Source organism: Garra rufa, chromosome 2, assembly GCF_049309525.1.
Source record: "Garra rufa chromosome 2, GarRuf1.0, whole genome shotgun sequence".
NCBI classification, from domain to species: domain Eukaryota; kingdom Metazoa; phylum Chordata; class Actinopteri; order Cypriniformes; family Cyprinidae; genus Garra; species Garra rufa.
Genome location: NC_133362.1, coordinates 35,128,665 through 35,153,305, shown reverse-complemented (window position 1 = coordinate 35,153,305; position 24,641 = coordinate 35,128,665). Strand labels below are relative to the sequence as shown.

Sequence of the window (24,641 nt, the reverse complement as noted above, 5' to 3'; positions counted from 1 at the left end):
AGACGAGCATTTGTGTCAGAAATTAACCAATCTTTACACTAGATAAGACCATTATTCCTCAGCTGGGATTGTGTAGAGCCCTTTGAAGCTGCATTGAAACTGTAATTTGGACCTTCAACCTGCTGATCCCCATTGAAGTCCATAGAATGTTTTCCTCAAAAACCTCATTTCTTTTGACTGATAAAAGAAAGACATGAACATATTGGATGAAATGGGGGTTCAGGATCATTCAGTAAATGGTCAGGAACTAATCCTTTAACTACATTGTCAATTTATGGGCTGCCTGTGACTGTGTAACCTTTGCTCTGTATGCCTGGGCCGGTGGTCAACTTCTGGAGCCGTCTGGAGCCAGATGGTCGTGTCTAGATCTCCTGTGGTGCCAGTCTCTTCAAAAGCCTTCATGCCGCTCTCTGATATATGGCCTTTACTGCCTCACTAAATGCCACACCCTGAAAACAGGCTGTATATCTGTCCTGGGATGACACTCAGACCTCTGTTTTTAATGGTTAGCTTTTTCCATTCCTGTTAGCTACACCCAGGTTTCAAAATTGACTTTCCATTCATTTTCCTTGTTTAAAACCTGCTACTTTTCTGCCAAACACACCTGTAACAAGTAAGCCTGCAGTGAGCTTGTAGATCATTAATGCTCAGTGGTTTTCATTTATCCTGGAGTTTAGTTTTATATCACTGATGCTTGTGTGTTTTGTTCTTCCCGCTTGTTGACAGAAGTGTTTCTCTCCTCCTGAGACTCTCATTAGTTTTGCTCTCATCTGAACCATATATCTTTCCATCACAGCTTAGTATCCTCTGTGGTATCCTTCTTAGTATCCTTCTTCCTCCAGGGATGTGTTCACGTCCTTAGGACTGACCTAACACCCACAGCCAGGCCAGTGTTTTAGACTAAGTCTTAGAAATCTCTGTCATTTAAGCCTCCAGTAAGCTCTTAAAAAGAAAGACACTTTGTCAGATGATCCAACATCCTACTTCTTAAGGTGTAATTATGTGTCACATTCAAGTGCTCTGTGGTCAGAAGGAAGACAATAACACAGACTTTTTGCTTTGTGTAAAAATGTTCAACAAATTTCTAAAGAAAATAAACAAAACTGTTAAAATGTTTGAGGTTGGTAAGATTTGTAAAGGTTTTTGAGTCATCTATGCTCAACATTTGATCAAGAATACAGTAAAAACACTTATTCTATTTTAATATATCTTAAAGCAATAGTTCACCCACAAATTAATATTGTGTCATTAATTACTCACCCTCATGTCGTTCCAAACCTGTAAGACCGTTCATCTTCGGAACACAAATTAAATATATTTTTGATGAAATCTGAGAGCTTTCTGACCCTGAAATGTAGTAAGGACATACAGTCAAGCCCAAAATTATTCACACCCCTGGCAAATTCTGACTTAAAATTACTTTTCAACCAGCAAGTTTTTTTTTTTGACCGGAAATGACAAAGGCTTTTCCTAAAAGGTAATGAGACGGTGTACAAGAGGCATCATTGTGGAAAAGAAATATTTCTCAGCTTTTATTTACATTTGAACAAAAAGTGGCATGTCCAAAATTATTCATACCCTTTGCAAACTGTCACAGTCTATGGGAAAATCCAAAGTTCTATACCATTCCAAATAGTCCAAGCTGTTCTTAAGCATCCTCATTACCCTGATTCATTGGGAACAGCTGTTTTAATCAACTCAACAGTTGAAGAACAGAAGCTCTCTGCTGTTGGTTTGTGGACAGTCATGGCTAAGACAAAGGAGCTCACTGAGGACCTGCGGCTGTGCATTGTGGCTGCTCACAAGTCAGAAAAGGCCTATAAGACCATATCTAAATGTATCTAAAAGTTCCAGTGGCTACAGTGCAAAGTATTATTAAAAAATTCAAGACGTTCTGCACTGTGAAAAATCTCAGAGGATGTGGTCGGACACCTGTGCTGGCCAGGAGGATAGTGAGAGAGGTAAAAAAAAACAATCCAAGGATCACCACCAAGGCCATCCTGATGAATCTGGGCTCTGCTGGTGGAAAAATCTCAAGGCAGACAGTCCAACGGACACTGCACACCGCTGGGTTCCACGGACGCAGACCAAGGAGGACCACTTCTCCAGATAAGGCACACAAAAGCTGGCTTGGCCTTTGCAAATGCTCATCTAGACAAAGAAGACGACTTTTGGTCTTCTGTTTTATGGTCAGATGAAACAAAAATTGAATTGTTTGGCGACAATATTGTAGCCTTCATTTGGCATAAAAAAGGAAAAGCCTTCAACCCTAAGAACACCATCCCCACTGTCAAACATGGTGGTGGGAACCTGATGTTTTGGGGGTGTTTTTCAGCCGGTGGACCAGGGAACCTAATCACAGCAAAACGGCACCATGAAAAAGGAGCAATACATCAAAATTCTCAACAACAACATCAGGCAGTCTGCAGAGAAACTTCGCCTTGGGCACCAGTGGACATTTCAGTGTGACAGTGGCCCAGCCAGAGTCCTGACTCAAATCCAATTGAGAATCTGTGGAGACCCTAAAGATCAGAGTGATGGCAAGGAGACCCTCCAACCTGAAAGAGTTGGAGCTCATCGCTGAAGATGAATGGGCAAAAATACCAGTGGAGACATGCAAAAAGCTGGTCAACAATTATAGGAAGCGTTTGATTGCTGTAATAGCCAATAAAGGCTTTTCTATTGATCATTGAGAAGGGTATGAATAATTTTGGACATGCCACTTTTTGTTCAAATGTAAATGAAAGATGAGTAATAATTTTTTACACAATGATGCCTCTTGTACATCGTCTTATCTTCTGGGAGACGTCTGTGTCATTTCTAATAAAAAAAAAAAAACTTGCTGGGTGAACAAAAGTAACTTTAAGTCGGAATTTGCCAGGGGTATGAATAATTTCGGGCTTGACTGTAGATAAAATAGTCCATGTGACATCAGTGTAATTTTATGAAGCTACAAGAGCTATTTTTTTGTGTGCAAAGAAAACAGAAACTTTATTCAACAATTTCTTCACAATTCGTTCAAGAGAGTACCACGATGCATTCATATGGTGCTGCTGATGCAGGATCCGGCATTCTGACGTAGCAAGACGGAGGTATTCAAAAGAGTGTGTTGTGCAGAAATTAGAGTATTACCTGCTGTTATTTATACATCACAGCCCAAGTGCGTTAGTTCCCTGCCAACCCCGCGGTTGAATATGAACGATTCTTCCAGCGCAGCTTCTAAAGCATCAGGCTGCACCACTGAGCGCATGATGGCTGTATTTTCATCCACCCACCTGACTGTGAAGTGTTGCCTAGCCCTGCGGATGTAACCCCAGAATCCCACAGCGACTCCCTGAGCCTGTGAATCATAGCTGTCCCTGGCTCGGCCTACACACCGCCAGCCGCGCTTTGTGCGTCAGGCAGTCTGAGAGATGCTCTTTTACTGGGCCTTGAAAAACACCTCTCCTCGCTGCTTCCTCTCAGGCCTCTCCCAGCTGTCAGAAACCTGACAGCGAGTTTGATGTCTAACGTGATGTAGGTCTCAGCCTGTCAAACTATAGCATGAGTCTGCTGTAGAAACAGGCAAAAATAGTGTGTTATGAATGCAGCTTCTGAAACTGAACTCCAAAATTTCCAAATCCACAGTGAATTCACGTTGCTTTACCTTTTCTGAAGCTTACATAAATAACCAATTAAATTAGAACGTATAACAAGTAACACAGTTAAATATTATGATGCTTTTTATTACTTTATTTTGTGTGTTATTTTTTTAAATTACACTTAAAGGATTAGTTCAGTGCCAGAATAAAAATTTAAAGAGTTTTTGATGAAAACATTCCAGGATTGTTCTCCATATAGTGGACTTCAATGGGAGCCAACAGATTGAAGGTTCAAATTGATGTATCAGTGCAGCTTCAAAGAGCTCTACATGATCTCAGCCAAGGAATAAGGGTCTTATCTAACAAAACCATCTGTCAAAAAAACAAAAAAAACAAACAAAACAAATCTATATACTTTTTAACCACAAATGTGCTTCTTGCACTAGCTCGTCTTCACATATTACATAGTCATATTGTAAAAGGTCATGCGTAGGTGGAGATACTGACCCAGTTTGATTGCTCTAAATTTAATATTGTGTTGGAGTCCCCTACAACAGGTTTAAATGCATCTAAGGTCAGAAAACATTGTAATTTTCTCAGAATATACATTTGTCAATGATTTTGAAATGGTTCGTTTGAACCAGCTTTGACCATAATGTCTGTAAACCCCTCCCTTCCATAAACATACTCTGCTCTGATTGGTCAGCTGGCCAAGTCTGTTGTGATTTGCACTGAGAGGAGTACCTGAGTTTATTTGTTGCCAGGTCCGCGGTTGTTTTTGATGTCCGCGTGTTGAAGCGACCCCAATAAAGTAATATTTAGCCCCTGGAATGTGAATTTACCAGGGGAACCCCAACAAAAAGCGTGTATTTTACACCCAGGAATGCAACTTTAACAGCCAATTGGGCTAGTTTTGAGTAGCAATTGGGTGGGTTTTATTGTGAAAACCTTGCAATCCTGATGCACCTTTACATAAAACAATAATATAGTGCTCCAATCCGTTCTCAAAATAATGACATAAAATTAAACATTTTGTTTAACACTTATGCAAGCGAATCGTGCCCACAGCTAAAGTTTAGTTGCTAAACTGTGAACACATAACAAAACAATAATGGTGGCTATGCGACTAACTGATGAAACAACACTGTTTGTAAACCTAAATAAGTCTAAGTTACATTATTTATTATTAATCAAAGTAATTCGAACAAAGACAGTCTACATTAATCAACACATTCTTAGGAAATAGTGGATTAACGGCGATCAGAACTATTTATTTATTATCAGAACTATTTCAGTAAGACAGTAATATTGTAGTTTACCTGGAAACCTAAAGCTGCACTAGGTATACATCACATATTAAAGGGGTCCTATTATGTCTTATAAGTCTGTATTTTGTTTTGGGGGTGTACTTGAACGTGCTGTCATGCTTGGTGGTTCGAAAAACGCATTATTTTTTACATAATTTACATTATTACAATAGCTTTCTCCCCAGGCTGGCACAAACGGCTCGATTAGTTCCGGGTTCCGCCTTCCGAAAAACCAAATGTGTTGTGATTGGTCAGAAGTCCCACTGCTTTGCGATTGGCAAACAGCGTAGACCGCATTCCGCCCTGCTGCACTCCTTCCCAAAGCAGCAAACTAGATTAAAGTGATTCTTTCGTTTTAAATATGGATATTTTTCTTACAAAAACACATCAGATCGCTAAAGGAAGCTTTTACCAACCGCCCCGGAGCCATGTGAGGCACTTTTTTTAATGTGGATCGACTTGTTTTGGACTGATGGAGAGAAACACTCGTCTATACTGTTCAGTTCTAAAGCTTATGAGAGCTAGGATTATTTTTAATGTAACTCCGATTGCATTCGTCTGAAAGAAGGAAGTCATATGCACCTAGGATGCATGAAAGGTGAGTTAATAAAACGCTACAGTATTGTTGGTCCTATCGTCAGCCTGCGAGATCGCGGATACATGATATTATGATTATTGTGCTAATGTATTTATTATTTACTTACCCGAAACCATAAGGCTAGTGAAGCTATCTACACTGTATGATGAATAAATGTCTTACCACACACCTCTACGGCGCGGCTTCAACGCGTGCACTGATGATCATTAGTCAATGTTCGTGTTTACATCAGCCGCGGATCTGCGTGTTTGAAACCTCTAAACCGCACGCCAATGGTGCGGCTCCAGCATGGATTCCGGAGCAGTTTGCGGACTCTTTAATTAAAGCTGAGATGACCTGTGGCTCGCTGAAGCATCCCAGAAACAGCTGTCCATGATACATGCTAAAGTTAGGCGAATCCCCAACCCGCTAACGAAATGAATTTCTGTAGGAGGGATACCGCATTGTGACATTATTGCATGCGGAAAACAAACGCTGTAGTCCAAATGAGCCGTTCGTTGTAGTTCTTGAAAAGGGACTTTTTAAAAACTAAATATCTCCCTTTGGAGTGGACTTTGAAATTTGTAACTTTGTAGATGCTTTTTATGCCCAAACGTACACACCACACACTGGCTAAAGTTCAAAAAGTGAAAAAGCATAATAGCACCCCTTTAACACACAAAAAAAAGATATTTTGAGCACTTAATTGAAAATGTATGTATTAATCGTACTTACAGGTTGTGGTTCAGAGGCACTTGTTAGTCCAAATAAAGAAGATTAGAAGCCAAAGAAGATAAAAGCAGTCCTTTGTAAAACGACAAGCACACAACCAAAGGTTCGAATTGTATTGTTGTGGTATCATGGAAAAAAAAAAAGAAATGAACCACTGATTCTTCACATCATCATAATCTTTCGCCAGTAAAAACAAAACAAACTTGCTTTCACAGCGCAATACCTATTTTATTTCACAATTCTGACTTTTTTCTTCCAAATACAAGTTTATATCTACTGGTTCTGACTTTATAACTTAATTTAACTCAAGCAAGTTTGTCAATTCTGAGGAAAAAAAGCCAGAAGTTAGGAATATAAACTCATGATTCTGAGCCGAGGATAAAAGAGAGAATGACGAATTGATTATTCTTCAGAATTGTGAGATATAATCTCTGAATTGCGTGAATAAAGTCAGAATTTAATGTAATATAAATTCAAATGTACCCTTTTTATTCTTTAATTTTATGGCTTCCTTAGACTGCTACTGTAATCACTGTTTGCAAAGACTGAAATTGGTCTATTCTTCAATGCATATGCGCCTATGGGTAAGACTTCCAGTTCATTAGTCGCTGTAGGGAAATAACAAGAAAACGTGTAGTAAATGGTAAAACTGTTTGCACTACAAACCAGTGTGTTCATAATTAAGATAAGACATTAAAATACTGTTAAAACGCACCAATTTGTAATATTAAGCAGCAAACAAAACTGGACATGGATGAGATCAGAAGTCACACCCATAAAATTTACAAATGGCTGCGCCCACTTTTATGGATGTAACTGTAAAATCATCACATTAAAATTAAGTAAAACAAAAAAACAGTAACCAAACCATCAATAGCTACCTACATATTGTTTAATAAAGTATGTTAATACATTAAAAATGCCTTGTTTTTTGAGTGATGATGCAAATTAATCATTTTGAATTTGAATGAATTTTAAGTACACTGGAATGAAAAGCTCATGAAAGCCATCCAAAGATTCATAATGTTGCTAAATTTAGTAACATTCTTGTGAAGACTATGTGAATATTCAATGTATCAGCCATAGTTTGTTTGATTAAGTTATTCCAACAGCATGTTTCATGGCTAACTTTGCTGTTTTGTGTGCTTTTATTTTTCCCAGGAGGCACAGAAGGTGAATAACCCTATGAACAGTCAGGCTGATGGCGCACCGAAGACCCTGAATGATAAAGAAGAAGCCCCAGCCAGTGAGGTGGGCTGGATGACCTCTGTCAAAGACTGGGCGGGGGTCATGATCTCAGCACAGACCCTTACTGGCAGAGTTCTGGTGAGACAGCCACACACACACACACACCCACCGCAACATCACCGTTGCCCACGAACATCCCTCCACAGGCACTTTCTTCTTACTGATTACTTAGAAATTAACATCTGATGAAACGTTTGTCACATGCTGTGACACAGTTAGCACACTGCTGATGACATGATTTTATATGTGTCTGCCAGACTAAGTCAAACGTCTGACTCTAGAGGTCAAGATTATACCCAGATGATGTATGGGTGTTTTGTTAAATATGGTCTCATTAGCATGCCTCACACTATAAAGGGCTTTTGGGAGTGCAGTAATACTGAACGGTGACTTGTGTGGGTGGCGCTCGTCATCACAGCTGTTAGTGCTCGCACAGTGCTAGACACGGACAGGTCAATTAACTATGAACAATTGAGTCAATTTACCACATAATGAAGATCATTTACTTTGGGAACGTTATGCAAATGAGAGCATGAGAGCAGTCCTAATTTTATGACCTTCAGCGAATTATGGACCAAATCTGTTTTGCTTTGTGGTTTTATACTCTGGTGGGTCTGCCTTTCTGAAAGCTTTAACCTCACACGCCAGTAGCTTGTCCTTCATTTATTGTGACTTGAATATATTTCTCCAGTTCTGCATCTCATCTTTCAGGTGTGGTGGCCGCTGTACATGACCAGATTGGAAAGCAGTGCTCTCTCTCAGTAGACCAGTTCAGTCTAGTGTTTCTCTTTTAGTGCATGGCTGATCTGTAATGGGCCGTTCACACTGACAGCAATTAAATCACTGAGGGAAGGTCGCAGTGCTGCGGTCGCCGTTAGACGTTCCTGCTCGACTAGTGTCTAACTGTATCAGCAGACTATGAAATTAACTTCATTAACCACAGTGGCTGGTCAATAAATGCCTGGTGTGGCTAGAGATTTTTATTTTTTTCCAAAGTAAAATATGCAGCTAAACTCAGAGCAAAAGATTTTTAAAAGAAGTCTCTTCTGCTCACAAAGCCTGCATTTATTTGATCCAAAGTACAGCAAAAACAGTACAATTTTGAAATGTTTTTACTGTTTAAAATAACTGTTTTCTATTTCAAAATGTAATTTATTCCTGTGATTAAAGCTAAATTCTCAGCATAATTACTCCAGTCTTCAGTGTCACATGATCCTTCAGAAATCATTCTAATATGCTGATTTGCTGTTCAAGAAATATTTTAGATATTAGATATTTTAAATATTTTATTTTATTTAAGATTTTATTGTTATTATTTAAAAGAGTTGAATAATTTTTTTCAGGATTCTTTGATAAATACTAGGGGGGGTGGGTAATTATAGAAATGAATACTTTTATTTAGCAAGGATGCTTTAAATGGATCAAAAGTGATGGTAAAGACATTTATAATGTTACAAAAATTTCTATTTCAGATAAATGCTGTTCTTCTGAACTTTTTATTCAAAGAAACCTGAAAAAATTCTACTCAGCTGTTGTCAACATAATATTATTATTATTATTATTATTATTATTATTAAATGTTTTTTAAGCAGTAAATCAAAATATTAGAATGATTGCTGAAGGATCATGTGACTGGAGTAATGATGCAAAAAATTCAGCTTTGAAAACACAGAAATACATTACATTTTAAAACGTATTCAAATAGAAAACAGTAATTTTAAATAGTAAAAATATTTCAAAATTTTTGCTGTAATTTAGATAAAATAAATGCAGGTTTGGTGAGCAGAAGAGACTTAAAAAAACATTAAAAATCATACTGTTCAAAAACTTTTGACTCGTAGTGTATCAAAATATTACGTCACTAGCATAAAATATGCAACTGGATAACAAATGCAATTTAAGTGACCAACTGGATATAAACTAATGCAAAATAGATGGTAACAGTCGTGACATTAAACACTTGGGTTAGACTTGCTTTATAATGAGAGAAAAATACATATGGTAGTGTACATAAAGTTTTACTTAACATCCGTAGAATCAGGTTGCTTTGTCAATTGCAAATCGCTGTCAGTGTGAACGTTTCTAAATTCTCAGTCTAGTCAATATAGCTGCAGTAACATTGGTCACAATGGTGTTGGAACTTGTAATTGATTACTATAGTAATCTGGACAGATATTAGTTGTATTCCAGCAAATAGAGCCAAAAACTGTGGTGTGTTTGCTTAAAGCAACATAAAACACAAATTAAGTGGATCTTTTATTTGGACCCCACAGATATGAATGAATGTTATTCCCATGGCTCCATCTAAGCTATTGAGTTCTGTACAACAACTTAATGGGTTGCATGTACCAGTGGATCATATTTCCTTGCGGTGAATGATGGAAAGTGATAGTCCGGCTGGAATTCACCTCTAGACTGATGCTCATAGACACTGACAAACCTCTCTGTTGTACAATCAGCATTAGCCTAAAACTGAGCTCCCTGTGCCCTAATGCCCTTTTCTATGGGTCTGTGCTTGTTTGCATGCTTCCACATGCCAGCTGGATGTTCCATGAAAGTGCATTGAAAGTTTATATAGTCTGAGTTATGAAGTGTCTAGAATGATGTGCATGTGAAGGTGTGCTGTGAGTCCTTCTGTGTTCTTCTCCTGGCCCTTCCTTTAAGAGAACACTTTCTCAGTGAAGGTCTGTCGAGTAGGAGCATATTGTAATAGTGTGAGTGGGAGTGTTGTGTCAGGGCTGTGACTGTATTGTAAGTATTATAGCACCAAATGAAGGTCCAGCTGGGGCGCTTCATCACACCCGTAAATCAGCTCACCATCTTTTATGAGCCAAGACTGTCCTTGCATTCACTGCACACCTAGTTAATGTCTTTACATGATGACAGTCTTTTAATCTCAGAATCTAATTTCTTTTCTTTTCTTTTCTTGTGTAAGATGTAAGTCTACTTTTTTTTTATCAATTTAACAAATCCACATCCTGTTTCCAACACTGATAATCAATCAGCATATTAGAATGAATTCTGTGACACTGAAGACTAGAGTAATAATGCAAAAAAAAAAAAAAAAAAAAAAAAAAATCAGCTTTGCATCACAGGAATAAATTATACTTTAATGTATATTAAAAAAAGACAACACTTATCTTACATTGTAATAATATTTTACAATATTATTATGTTTTTTCTGTATTTTTGAGTAAATAAATGCAGCTGTGATGAGCATAAGAACATTACTGACCCCAAACTTTTGAACGACAGTGTATATCTGCATATTTAGTTTTTCTATGTTTAAACAGTTCACAGCCAAGAGATGCCTCTATTTTAAACACAGGTGAAAGTGACAGTTTCAATTGGCTTCTTTCAAATACGAAGGATATTTATTAGGAGGCAAAGCCTTCGTTACACCAGAGCTGCACACATCCCATGAGAAAATTGTCAATTTCTGCAAATGAGCAATGCTTTCATCAGCCTCTTTCTCCCTCGCTTCCTCTCTTTCTCTTTTGCTTGTTTGAGTTCAACCATCATTTTGAACCTAATCTAATTGCAGCCAATTAGATTCAAAATATTAAAAGTAAGAAGTAAAACACAGATCTAGTTAAAAGTAAGCAGTGCATGTTTTCCACACTGTTAATAGTGAGCTGTTTTTTTAATCTTTTCAATTTTCGTTTCTAATATAGTCTATTATTTATATACACTCTGAAAGACCGGATTTGTGGACATTCACGCATAAACTAGTCATTATTCAGCTGGCGACAGCATTTGATCAATGGATTTACAAAAATCATTTCAGGTTTAAGAAGTGTTTCAACATTGCATCAGCTACTGATGAACACATTCATTTTTATTTGATGCATCACTCACTAGGTTATTTAAAGATCCAATATTGTCAAAAGTGAAATTTCCTGGCTTTTTTATGATAACTGAGGTCTAGGGACTACCATATAAGTTTCAAAACAGTCAATCCACAGTAAAATGCACACAACCGAGCACCAACCACCGTCCCACCCTCCTTTTGCCAAAACCGAGAAAGTCGAGAAAACACTTCAGTCGATAGATGTCAGAAAGCTACATCATTGCACAGGCTTCCGAAAAAATATTAATATAATAAACCAGTGGCACGTCAACTTTAGCCTCTTTCACACATCTGGTTGGCCTGGCCATGCGTCACTCAGAAAACAACAGGCCAATCAGAAGAGAGGCTTATGAATATTAATTAGACAGGCCTGTTCTTGACAGTACCTAAGAGGATTTGTAAAAAGATACTGAGGTGGATTTTGGCACTTATACTGCAAAAATATATTCTTAAGGACATTAGCAACTAAAATAAACCTCCAGAAAGATGTACAATATGTGACCCTGGACCACAAAACCAGTCATAAGTTTAAATTTGACAAAACTGAGATTTATACATCATATGAAAGCTCAATAAATACGCTTTCTATTGATGTATGGTTTGTTAGGATAGGACAATATTTGGCCGAGATACATCTATTTGAAATCAGAAATCTGAGGATGCAAAAAAATCAAAAAGACTGAGAAAATCACCTTTAAAGTTGTCCAAATTAGGTTCTTAACAATGCATATTACAAATCAAAAATTACATTTTGATATGCTTACAGAAGGAATTTTACAAAAAATCTTCATGGAACATGAACTTTACTTAATTTCTTAATGATTTTTGGCATAAAAGAAAAATCAAAAATTTTGACCCATGCAATGTATTTTTGGCTATTGCTACAAATATACCCCAGCGACTTAAGACTGGTTTAATTTAAAAATTAATCTGTGTTATTAAAAGGCTTTAGTCTTTCAAACCCATTAAAATGCACAAATTCTCATTTCTTATTTGCACACATTCTCAAACTTTTTGTCAAACTTTCAAACTTTAAAGGGGTGGTCAGTCTGCAATTCTGTAAAAGACAATATCTCCCTTAGCATTGAAATTTGAGCGTTGTAACTTTGCAGATGTTTTTTATGCTCAAACAGCAACATTACACACTAACTAAAGTTAAAAAGGTTACATTATAATCAGTGACCCCCTTAAAGGGTTACTCCACACCAAAATGAAAATTTTGTCATTAATCATTTACCCCCATGTCGTTCCAAAACCATAAAAGCTATGTTTGTCTTCGGAACACAATTTAAGATATTTTGGATGAAAACCATGAGCTTTTTGACTGTCCCATTGACTGCAAGGTAAATAACACTGTCAAGGCCCAGAAAAGTATGAAAGATGTCGTCAAAATAGTCCATCTGCCATCAGTGGTTCAACCATAATTTTATAAAGCTACGAGAATACTTTTTGTACACAAAGAAAACAAAAATACCGACTTTATTCAACAAATCGTCTCTTCCGCGTCACCGTAGTGTAATTTTCAAGAGTATTCCCTGGACGCAAACCGCGTACACTGTTCTCTGTCAGCTGCGTCACGTGGATACGCTGTTTTCCTTTGAATCAAAGCGTAAATAAACATAGAAAACATATCCGTGTGTTGTGGCTGACAGAGAACTGCGTACGCGGTTTGCGTCCAGCGGATATTCTCCAAAATGGCACTATGGTGACGCAGATGAGATGAATTAATAAATAAAGTCGTTATTTTTATTTTCTTTGCATACAAAAAGTATTCTTGTTGCTTCGGAAAATTATGGTTGAACCACTCATGGCAGATTTTGACGACGTTTCATACTTTTCTACTCTATTTAGTTGTCAGTCAAAAAGCTCCTGGTTTTTCTTCTTCTTTTTTAGTAGGTGGATTATTTTAATTGTTGTTTTAAAGTGATTTATTTTAATTTTACATTTTTATTAATTAATTACTTGTTGGCCTATCATTGAATTCACAAACCCCCTGCAGATCCTTTACGAACCCCAGTTTGGGAAACCTTGTTGTAATATAATGTTTAATGCACTTCATGTTGTTGATTACAATGTAAGGAATATATTTTCTCACTCTTTGTGTTTTAACATCATTATGGTGCAAAATTATCCTGTTTAAATCAATGTGATGAACGAGTTAGGTCAAAAGTAGGGTTTGGTATTGAAAACCGGTTCCATTTTAGAACCCGTTCCAAATTTCCACATAACCAAATAACCGGGTATTCGATAAGACGTGCATTTCGATTCCACTTAACGATTCCCGCATTCGCACTTTAATTGGTTTTTAAGTGCAGGAAGGAAAAGAACTTGCACACTGTTCGCATGCAGCGCACACATCTGAAGCCCAAGCTTCCCGATGCGGGTTCCCGACCTGTGTCCGCTCTCAAACAGTTCTGTGCATTTCCACTGCAGAAAAGGTTGTGTGGGCCTTCTCTTTCACACTTATTGACCAGTATGCACAAAATACAACAGTATATCATCATAAAGGCAGTGTTTTTTGTTTTAAGTGAACTTAAACAGATGAAAATGGAAAACTCATGTGTAACAGTATTTTTAGATCTGTGTTCGGTGTTAAAGAGGCAGCCATCTAACAAACGTGTCGCCTGTAATTAAAGATAATCAAAGAACAAAAGAAAATCATTAACTGACTGAATATCTTTCGTAGATTTAATGAGGATTAATCAATATTTTATTTATGAAAAGACTGTGCAGTGTTTTTAAACTTTTGTTCAGTTTTATTTATTTATGCTATTGCTAATTGATTAGTTTGTTCCCGTTTTATTACTTGTCTTTAACGATTTAATGTTTGAACTTTATATTAGTCTAGTTGTTTTTTTTCTGTGGTATTTTTTGGTAAAACCATAGGCAAAAAACAGAATAAATATGTTTATCTTATAACTTTTTATTGATTTTTTTTTTAATCTTATTAGAATCGGAAGAATATCGATAAGAATCGGAATCTTTAAGCAGAATCGGAACTGATAAAATTCAAACGATACCCAACCCTAGTCAAAAGTAATCTAAAAGTAATCAAAAAAGTAATCTGATTTTAATACCAAAAATGTGTAATGTAATGGTTTACATTACTGACTACAATTTGTAAGTAGTCTACCCAGCTCTGCTTGTGTGTTAACATTTAGAGACTTTGTGAGCATCTTTGAATGATGAAATAGTGCACAGTGCTGTTACGCGTAGTGCATATGCATTGTAGGCCCATAAGTGTAGTGAGTGAATATGTGTGGGTGTCTGTGTTTATGTGCAGCTGTGCTTCAGAGCCCATATGTACTATGAGCTCTGTGTGTGTATGTATAACATGTGAATGTGTGCGCCTATGTGGGTGGATGTATGGACTCATGCCCTCTATCAGGCTTCTTTTTGCAGCTTAAAATCGCAATGAGCATCCGTGGACGCCGAGCCCGGCCGGTAACCATGGCAACAGCAGTTTACCTTGGCTCTGTCATTCTGATGTGCAGAACTGGCAGGCTGTTTGGATCCTCGGCGAAAATAAGAGAATTATCTCTCGAGCGCTCCGGTCACGGGGTAAATGACAAGAAAGATGAGGGTGACTAGCACCTGTCTGGCAGGTAGGTAATGTATTGTGCAGGGTGACATTGTGAAAATGAAGCCTCGGGCGCCTGCCCTCATATTGTTCATTAGGCTTGCCTGATGACTTTGAGGGTGCTAAGATGTCAGGTGTTTCCCGAAGGGAATCATTTAATTACGAGATCTATCACAATCCTCCTACTGCAGTTTAGTCGTGTCTCCCCAGGCAGGGCTAAATGTGTGTCGTTCTTCCATCTTTGACACTCGCGGTCTTATGTAAATGATGGACACCAGACGAATCCTCTTCGGTGCTAACATTTCCCCCTCATAATAGCGGCACATCATGCATCATTGGTCAATAGATGGGTGCCACATCATTCAGTGACACTTAGTAATAACTTTTGTGGAGCTGGCAGGATTAATATTCTAGATGAATGTCTCTGTACGCTTGAAAAGCAGCCACTCTTTTGTATTTGTCTATTTTCTTCTTCCGTCGTGGTGTTCAACCATACGCTGGGCTTCCAGATGGCTGATGCGGCATGTCATATATCTGCCTCATCTCATCCATCGCACTAAAACATCATCAGACACCTAAACAAGAATTTGGTTTTGTCATAACGGATTACTTAGCGGCAGGCTTGGTCTGTAAATGTGATTTATCTCTCTCTCTCTCTTTCTCTCTCTGTGTGTGTGTGTGTGTGTGTGTGTGTGTGTGTATGCATGTGGGGGCGGCAGGGACCGGAATAACAGACTCGGCAGCCGCTGATCGGAGACCAGTTCGGCTTTCTGTCTTTTAATGGCAGGAGATGGGATTTCGTTAATTGAAGCTTAGCAACAGCTCCCTAATGAGTCGTTTCATGCCTTTTCTTACTGGTTTAGGTGGCTCTCTTTTCACTCAGACAGCTTTATTGGTCGTTCTGGGAGGCAGGGATTACATCGGGGCTAGCGTGCTCTGAAAGGTTCCCGTTCGTTCTGACACCACAGGGCTCACGATGAGATGAGAATGGTAGCCTCTAAGGAAATGACATGGGTCCCACCCACAGGAAGTGTGGCTAAAAATCCCAGCTGCTGCTTGGTGTGGAAGCACAATATAGGCCAAATGTCAGGTGTTTTAGATGTTGAATAAAACTTCTAGTCACCGGCATATGTATGATTCACAAGATGAATGGAAGAATAATCTATCATGAAAATGGTATTTGTATGACCTTCCAAATATTTCAAAAAACATACACAAAAGGAGCCTTAATTGTTTATTTGTGTCTTGGTTATGGCATTCATTTTAGAAATAACTTGCAGTCAGATATGCCTCTAAGCCGTTTTCCTCAATAATGCACAGTACCATTTTAATATTGTTAAACATTATTGCAATTTGAAATAACAGTATTCTATTTCAGGGGTTTAAAATCTGATTCATTCCTGAGATGGCATAGCTGAATTTTCAGCAGTCATTTTAATATGCATTCTAATAAAAAAAAAAAAAAAAAACGAGTTATTTATTTAAATATTTCATTTATTAATGCTTAATGTTTTGTGCTTATTAATAATATTTAATGATTTAATATTTTATAGTCAGAATAGTGTGATATAAATTCGCAATTGCAAGTTGTAAAGTTAGAATTGCATTATATAAATTCGCAATTGCGAGTTTTAAAGTCAGAATTTTGTGATATTCGCAATTATGAGTTATAAAGTTCGAATTGTGTGATATAATTTCGCAATTGCAAGTTATAAAGTTAGAATTGTGTGATATTAATTCGCAATTACAAGTTATAAAGTTAGAGTTCCATGATGTAAATTCGCAATTACGAGTTTTAAAGTTAGAATTGCATTATATAAATTTGCAATCGCAAGTTATAAAGTTAGATTTGTGTGATATAAATTCACAATTACGTGTTATAAAGTTAAAATTGTGTGATATAAATTCACAAATGCGAGTTATAAAGTCAGAATTCCGTGATATAAATTTGCAATTACGAGTTATGAAGTTAGAATTGTGTGATATAAATTCACAATTACGAGCTTTAAAGTCATAATTTCGTGGTATAAATTTGCAATTACGAGTTATAAAGTTAGAATTGTGTGATATAAATTCGCAATTGCGAGTTATAAAGTTAGAATTGTGTGACATTAAATTTGTAGTTGCGAGATATAAAGTCAGAATTGCGTGATATAAATTCGCAATTACGAGTTATAAAGTTAGAATTGTGAGATGCTTGGTCACAATACTGACTTTTTCCTCAGAATTATGTGATATAAACTCACAATTGAAAATGTAACTCAGATATTTTCTTGTAAATTAAAAAGTAATGCATTACTTTACTAGTTACTTGAAAAAAGTAATCTGATTACATAACTTGAGTTACTTGTAATGCGTTACCCCCAGCACTGGTAGAAACACCTCAAATCAGAATGTCTCTTGTCCCTTATTTGTAGATGACACTAGCTTTGATATTTTGTTTCTAATGTAGTAACATTGACATTTTTGAAAAAATACATGCATTATTAATTATGACTTAACTGTACAAATACATTCTTCATTACATTACATTGACTAACAATTAAATATTAGCTTTGATAAAACCCTCGCCTTCTAGACCCTAGCGTTTTACTTGGCTGATTTATTTGTCAAGCATTTACTAGACAGAAATGCCCATCTATCAGTTGCCTTATTTTCTGTGAGTCTGTTCAAGATGTCCTAACAGGTGCAGATGGGCCATGTGGCCTGTGTTTTGTTCCTGCCTCCAGCCCCCCACTGGTAACAGGTCTGGGTATGCGAGCACCTGTGCGGGAGACGCTGCAGACATGCAGGGAAACAGACTTTCACCGCTATGTGGCGTGGGAGAGAAACAGAGGAATGTGCTGTGTCAGTCCTCAGCCCCCATGACCTCCATTCCTCTGACCTCTGCACATATATACCCAGCAGACTTACCAAACATGGCCTTGACCACAGCCACCGCCTCTATTGCTGGACTTTGAGCGTCTTTTCAGATTCAGCCCGCACACCCATACGGCTCCGTAGCGGGAGTCTGGCAGAGATGGAGTGCGTCTGGATTCATAATTATGAGTTCCCGTGGAGGGCATTTCTAATTTGGAGTTGATCTTTTACTGCCAGTAAACTTATCAATGGGGGCAACAGCTGTCATTGCAGGAAGAAATGAGTCAAAACAACAACAGTAATGACGACAGCCATCAATCCCATGTGAAGCGTGACATTGAGAATTTGCCCTGTAATTATCTGCCACATAAAACACATTTCCCCCCACCTGTAGTTCAGTTATTTTTCATAGTCATTAAGGCAAAGCCGCATATTATGTCCTCATTATTCTTTAATATTATAGGCCATGTTTAACAGTGTTTGCATGACTCCAGTTAGAATAGAGCATTTCAGTCTTAAGTGTGCCAAGTTTGCATAAACCAAAATACTAAAAGAAATTTCAGATTCAAGTTTGAAATTTAAATATGAAGTTTTATTTTTTTTAAATATGCGATTTATGTGGATTTTTTGGATCCGATTTGAGTTTGATATGTTTGAAATAGTTAAACTTTTGTGGCTAGACTGCATGTCTGAAATACTTACGTTGATTGAGCCTCATTCATATGGAAGCCTGTTTCCGCCAAAAAATATTATTTGAATTTCAGATTCAGATATAAACTCAACACAATTGCAAGTTATAAAGTCAGAATTGCGAGATATAAAGTAACATTTCTGGCTTTTTTCTCAGAATTGCATGCTATTACTTTGCAATTGTGAGTTATAAAGTCAAAGTTGCCTGATATAAACTCACAGTTACGAGTTAAAAAGTCCAAATTGCGAGATATAATGTTACATTTCTGGCTTTTTTCTTAGAATTGCTTGATATTACTTTGCAATTGTGAGTTATAAAGTCAAAGTTGCCTGATATAAACTCACAGTTACGAGTTAAAAAGTCCAAATTGCAAGATATAATGTTACATTTCTGGCTTTTTTCTTAGAATTGCTTGATATTACTTTGCAATTGTGAGTTATAAAGTCAAAGTTGCCTGATATAAACTCACAGTTACGAGTTAAAAAGTCCAAATTGCGAGATATAATGTTACATTTCTGGCTTTTTTCTTAGAATTGCTTGATATTACTTTGCAATTGTGAGTTATAAAGTCAAAGTTGTGAGTTGTAAAGTCAGAATTGTGAGATATAAAGTCACATTTCTGTCTTTTTTCTCAGAATTGTGTGGTATTACTTTACAATTGTGAGTTATAAAGTCAAAGTTAATTGTTATAAACTCACAATTGCGAGTTATAAAGTTAGAATTGTGAGATATAAAGTGACATTTCTAGCTTTTTTCTCAGAATTGCATGATATAAACTTGCAAGTGTGAGTTATAAAGTCAAAGTTGATTGATATAAACTCACAATTGCGAGTTATAAATTCAGAATTGTGATATAAAGTCACATTTCTGGCTTTTTTTCTCAGAATTGCATGATATTATTTTGCAATTGTGAGTTATGAAGTCAAAGTTGCCTGATATAAAATCGCAATTGCAAGTTAAAAAGTCAGAATTGTGATATAAAGTCACATTTCTGGCTTTTTTTCTCAGAATTGCATGATATAAACTTAGAATTGAGTTGCCTGATATAAACTCACAGTTGTGAGATATAACGTTACATTTCTGGCTTTTTTCTCAGAATTGCATGTTTTTACTTTGCATTTGTGAGTTACAAAGTCAAAGTTGCGAGTTATAAAGTCAGAATTGCGAGATATAGTCACATTTCTGGCTTTTTTTTCCTCAGAATTGCGTGATATTACTTTGCAGTTGTGAGTTATAAAGTCAGAATTGCAAGTTATAAATTCAGAATTGCATGATATTAACTTGCAATTGTGTGTTATAAATTCAGATTTGCCTGATATAAACTCGCAATTGCAAGTTATAAAGTCAGAATATAAGAAAATTATGCCGGTTAGAGGTTCTACATTTTGGTTACGACTACTTTTGGATTAATCATCCAACCTTAGCGAATCTGCTGCTTCATGACCAATCTGAAATTTCAATGCCACGAATGAATGCAAATGAACGTCTGTCATGAAAAGGCGGCTTAAGTTGGTTTATTGATTACTTTATTGCCGTTAATCATAATAGAATGTTTTCCAATTGGTCATCATAATATTTGCGTATTCATTTAGATTTACATGGTCTTCCTCTTTTACATTCCTGCAAAGGTGTTGTGTGTTCACTTGTGTGTTCAATTTTTATACAAAGCTTTAAAAAAAAAAGCAGTCAAGTCGCATGACAGTAATGAAGCTCTGTTGCAAAATTTCATTTACTCTGAATTGAAGCTTAAAACCTAAACTTACAAAAAACTGTACCCTTTTCTTTTGCTGCCTTACAGCCATTGAAACAGCATGAGAATGAATGCTAATTACGTTTTTTAAATGGTTTATAAAATGGAGAGCTATGTTATCCAGGGCCAGGATGGGAAAAACATTTCACTTTGTTTTCAAAGACGGCACTCAGACGGGATCAGGTTAGCATAATTCAATACTCGTTTGTTTCTCCCGCAGAACTAATTTGCAGGCTGAAGGAAAAATCTTGTTTGAGATGGAGGGATGAGAGGAGCGGAGCTCCTAACACCCACCGCAGAAATAACACCCCTCCAGAGAGCACAGTCACGCCTTGTGCATAACACCACTCACAGCGAGCAAACACAAAGCATTCTGCTTTCCCCCAGTCAGGAGATTCAGTACTCGAGAAATAAAACCCATCCTCTGTTCCCAATGTTTGCCACAATTCACTGGCTCGATAAATGTGTTTAGAGTGACATAGGATGAAATAACCTCTTCAGGCTTTGCTGCTGCTGCTAACCATACGCAGTGACACTTCAAAGTCTTCTGCCTCCACCGTGATGCCAGAAACTCTCCGTATTCATTTGTATCGCCATCATTCGTCAGAACAATCGATAGAAATTCAATCCTGCATTGATCTCAGCCCTGTTCTCTGTGATGAATTGTTGTTTGTGTATGGAAGCAGAAGAGATGGGGTGTGGTCAGTTACAGGCCTGTGCTGCAGTCGCTCTGGGTTTAGACCATCATTTCTGGACTCACAAATGACATCCTAAGAAATGGCCGTAGTCTGAACTAAGTCTGTCATTCATTTGCTATACTTTAGGGTTGTCATTCTCATTCTTACAATAGTACTCATGTTGTTTTGGATTAACAATAAAATGTTAACGTTCACTAATAATAATTACAAATAATGAATGAATGAATTAAACATAATAATACTGGTGTTTATTTTGTTAGCCATTTTTAAATGTAGTATTTTAGTCTTAGTCCTCTGTCAAATGTCCTTTTTAGTTATTAACCTTGTCCTGTTTTTGTTGTCAAATTTTAGGCTTAGTCAAGTCAAGGCCCAGTTTCACAGATGGGGCTTAAGCCAGAACTAGACCTTAGCTAAATTAAAATATTTAAGCAGCTTTTATAAAAATGCCTGAAAACATTACAGGTGTGCATCTTGAGACAAAACAATGGCACTGACATATTTTAAGATATTTTTAGTTGAGACAGCTCAAGAATGCATTTTAGTCTTGGACTAGCCTTAAGCCTTGTTTGGGGGTAAATGTCTAAGCATTTTAGTCAGATTAATCATACATTCGTCATGCTGTATAATGGTTTAACTAATTTGAAAAAAAAATCACGATGATTGTTGTTATTTAAGAATTTTATTTTTATTATTTTTATGTTTATTTTACCTCATCTAGTGTACTGATTTATATGGAAGCCCATTTCCGCTACTAAATAAAAAATAAAAAAGGTAATGGTGAGTTTACATCTTATAATTCAGACTTTTTTTCTCAGAATTGTGTGACATAAACTCGCAATTGCAGTTATGTCAGAATTGTGAGTTTATGGCTTGCAATTCCGATAAATAAAGTCAGAATTGTGAGATATATACTCAGTTTAAATAAAATAAACTCAGCAAGTTTAAATCTCACAATTGTGACTTTTTTTCCTCAGAATTGTGAATTTATATCTTACAATTCTTGATTCTCAATTTTCTTTCTCAGAATTGCGTGACAAACTTGCAATCGCAGTTATAAAGTCAGAATTGCAATAGCTTGCAGTTCTAATAAAAAAGTTGCAATTTTGACAAATAAATTTAGAATTGTGAGATATAAACTCAGAATTCTGGCTTTTTTTTCAGAATTGCGAGTTTATGTCTCCCAGTTCTGAGAAAGTCAGAATTTTGAGAAAAAAGTAAGAATTGAGAGATATAAACCTGCTATTGCAAAAAAAAAAGAAAAAAAGAATTGCAACATACGAACTTGCGTTTGTAAAGAAAAAAGTTCTATTTCTCGCCATTTTTGAGTTTATATTTAGCATTTTTAAAAAGTCGCAATAAAATTTTTTTTTTATTCAGTGGGGGAAACAGGCTTCCATAAAAAGACATAGATATTGTTGGAAGTTGCCGGTATTCTAAGAATACCTACTTCCCCCCAGTCCGTTTATCCGCCCTTTAAATAAAACAGTTCGAGTCCGCGTTAAAGTTTAAAGCCAATTTAATAGTAAAGTCAAAGAGTGCTGAGCTCAGGATTCCAGAACAGCCAATATCAAATCTGACATTCTGGGCAGTCCAGGAATGTCTCACAAAGCTAAAATATGCATTTATATTCTTGATTCTGCAGGCCCCCCTTCTGACATCTTTCAGCTTTCTCCTCCAATCAGGGCCTGTTATCGCCAACCGCTCCTGCACAGAAAAGAAAATACAGCCCCATCCCATTCTTCTTCTTAGAGTGACCAAAAGTCTAGTCTAAAGTGACCTTCAAATTGCTACTACTTTTGCAGGGCTTTTTTTCTCCTACGTGCCTGTAAACAGAGGTTTCTCAGAAATGACATAAATGTAGAGAGTTCGCAACTACACACACACATGTTACTAAACAGTTTGTTACACAGTGTCTTCTTTGTCTTTTTCATTAAGCACAGAACATTCTGTCTTCTCATAAGCACAGAACAACCAAAACACAAATTTAAAAGCATTTAGAAAAAGTATTTTCTACAATATGCACTCTCTCTGTGTACATTACGAAAAACTTGTAAAACAACTAAAAATATTATAACAGTGAAATTCCTAATAGTAGTTCCAAACTGCATGTTGCATTTTTATGTATTGCATGTTTCTCTATTAATTATATAAACAACAGTGGTTAAGTAAGTGCCCTTATTCAGCAACCACAATAACAAACAATGTAGTCGAAATCTCATGACAGAACATACAGGCTAAATCACACTTTTAATTTAAGCCAAACATCTCACATGGAGATCGCTAAACTTCAGCTTACTTGTTTGTCAGTGTTTTCAGCTCATCATAGGTGTAATGAAGAGCGAGTGCATACGCATGGTTGCCAGATTGTAAAAGAATAAGCAAAACACCGGGTAGAAAAATCAAGCAACACATTGGATTAAACATGAAATTTTAAGTAGAAAGTCTTGTAAAAAGTATTCCAATAATCTGTTTTATTTACAGCTTTATACATTATGTATGCTTCTCATTCAGTATCTAAAGAAGTTTTTTACTCTCCTCTGTGCTTTGCTCATTTTCATCACATTGTCTTTGTATTCTAAACTAGCAGGCAAAATTATTCACAATTATGCAAATGTTAAAATGAACCCAGCCTTCTGTACGTTCACAGTTCATGATAAAGTTGAACTCCCCAAGCTTGTAATTACCAACTTTTTAAAATTATTACCAACAAATATTACCATTGCATACTAAAATATAATGTTTAGTACTGTATTTACCCACTACCATTTGAAGAATCTACTGTGGAAGTATTTTGAGGTGTGTGCTATATTTTGACATTATACCAATTAAAATGCTAGAATATGTTATATAATATATACTATAATAATAGACAAGCCTCTCTTTCATCACAGGAAATACTAACTACTTTCTATCCATGAAAGCATGATGCCATGTAATATCTGTGGACACTGGAGTAGCGACACGTCCGCTGTGGATTACTGCAGGATGAAAGCAGGCAGGATGGGATTTGGAACGGTTTTGAGACTTTGGAGTGCAGTGTCAGTTCAAAGCAGTTCATGTGAGAGGAAGAAATACAGGCTCACAAACTACTTCATGTGACTGCCTCATATACAGTCAAGCCCAAAATTATTCATACCCCTGCCAAATTCTGACTTAAAGTTACTTTTATTCAACCAGCAAGTTTTTCTTGACCGGAAATGACACAGGCTTCTCCCAAAAGATAATAAGACGATGTACAAGAGGCATCATTGCAGAAAAAAAAAATCTCAGCTTTTAATTACATTTGAACAAAAAGTGGCATGTCCAAAATTATTCATACCCTTATATCATTACTGTTACAGTCTATGGGAAAATCCAAAGTTCTATACCGTTCCAAATAGTCCAAGGTGTTCTAAAGCATCCTAATTACCCTGATTCATTAAGAACAGCTGTTTTAATCAACTCAACAGGTGAAAAACAGAAGCTCTCTGCTGTTGGTTTGTGGACAGTCATGTCTAAGCCAAAGGAGCTCACTGAGGACCTGCGGCTCTGCATTGTGGCTGCTCACAAGTCAGGAAAGCGCTATAAGACCATATCTAAATGTTTTGAAGTTTCAGTGGCTACAGTGCAAAGTATTATTAAAAAATACAAGACGTTCTGCACTGCGAAAAATCTCAGAGGAAGTGGTCGGAAGCCAAAAGTGACACCTGTGCTGGCCAGGAGGATAGTGAAAGAGGTAAAAAAAAGGATCACCACCAAGGCCATCCTGATGAATCTGGGCTCTGCTGG

At 36.7% G+C, this 24,641-nt stretch overlaps 1 protein-coding gene across 6 annotated transcripts in view; it reads left to right on the top strand.

The window, feature by feature from the left end:
• kcnma1a (potassium large conductance calcium-activated channel, subfamily M, alpha member 1a) overlaps positions 1 to 24,641 on the top strand; it is a 275,869-nt gene that overhangs the window by 51,600 nt on the left and 199,628 nt on the right. For all 6 annotated transcript variants that reach the window (XM_073834164.1, XM_073834163.1, XM_073834162.1 and 3 more), the window contains exon 2: positions 7,359 to 7,523. In XM_073834164.1, the coding sequence (XP_073690265.1) occupies positions 7,359 to 7,523 (165 nt within the window). The remainder of the gene's footprint in view (positions 1 to 7,358; positions 7,524 to 24,641) is intronic.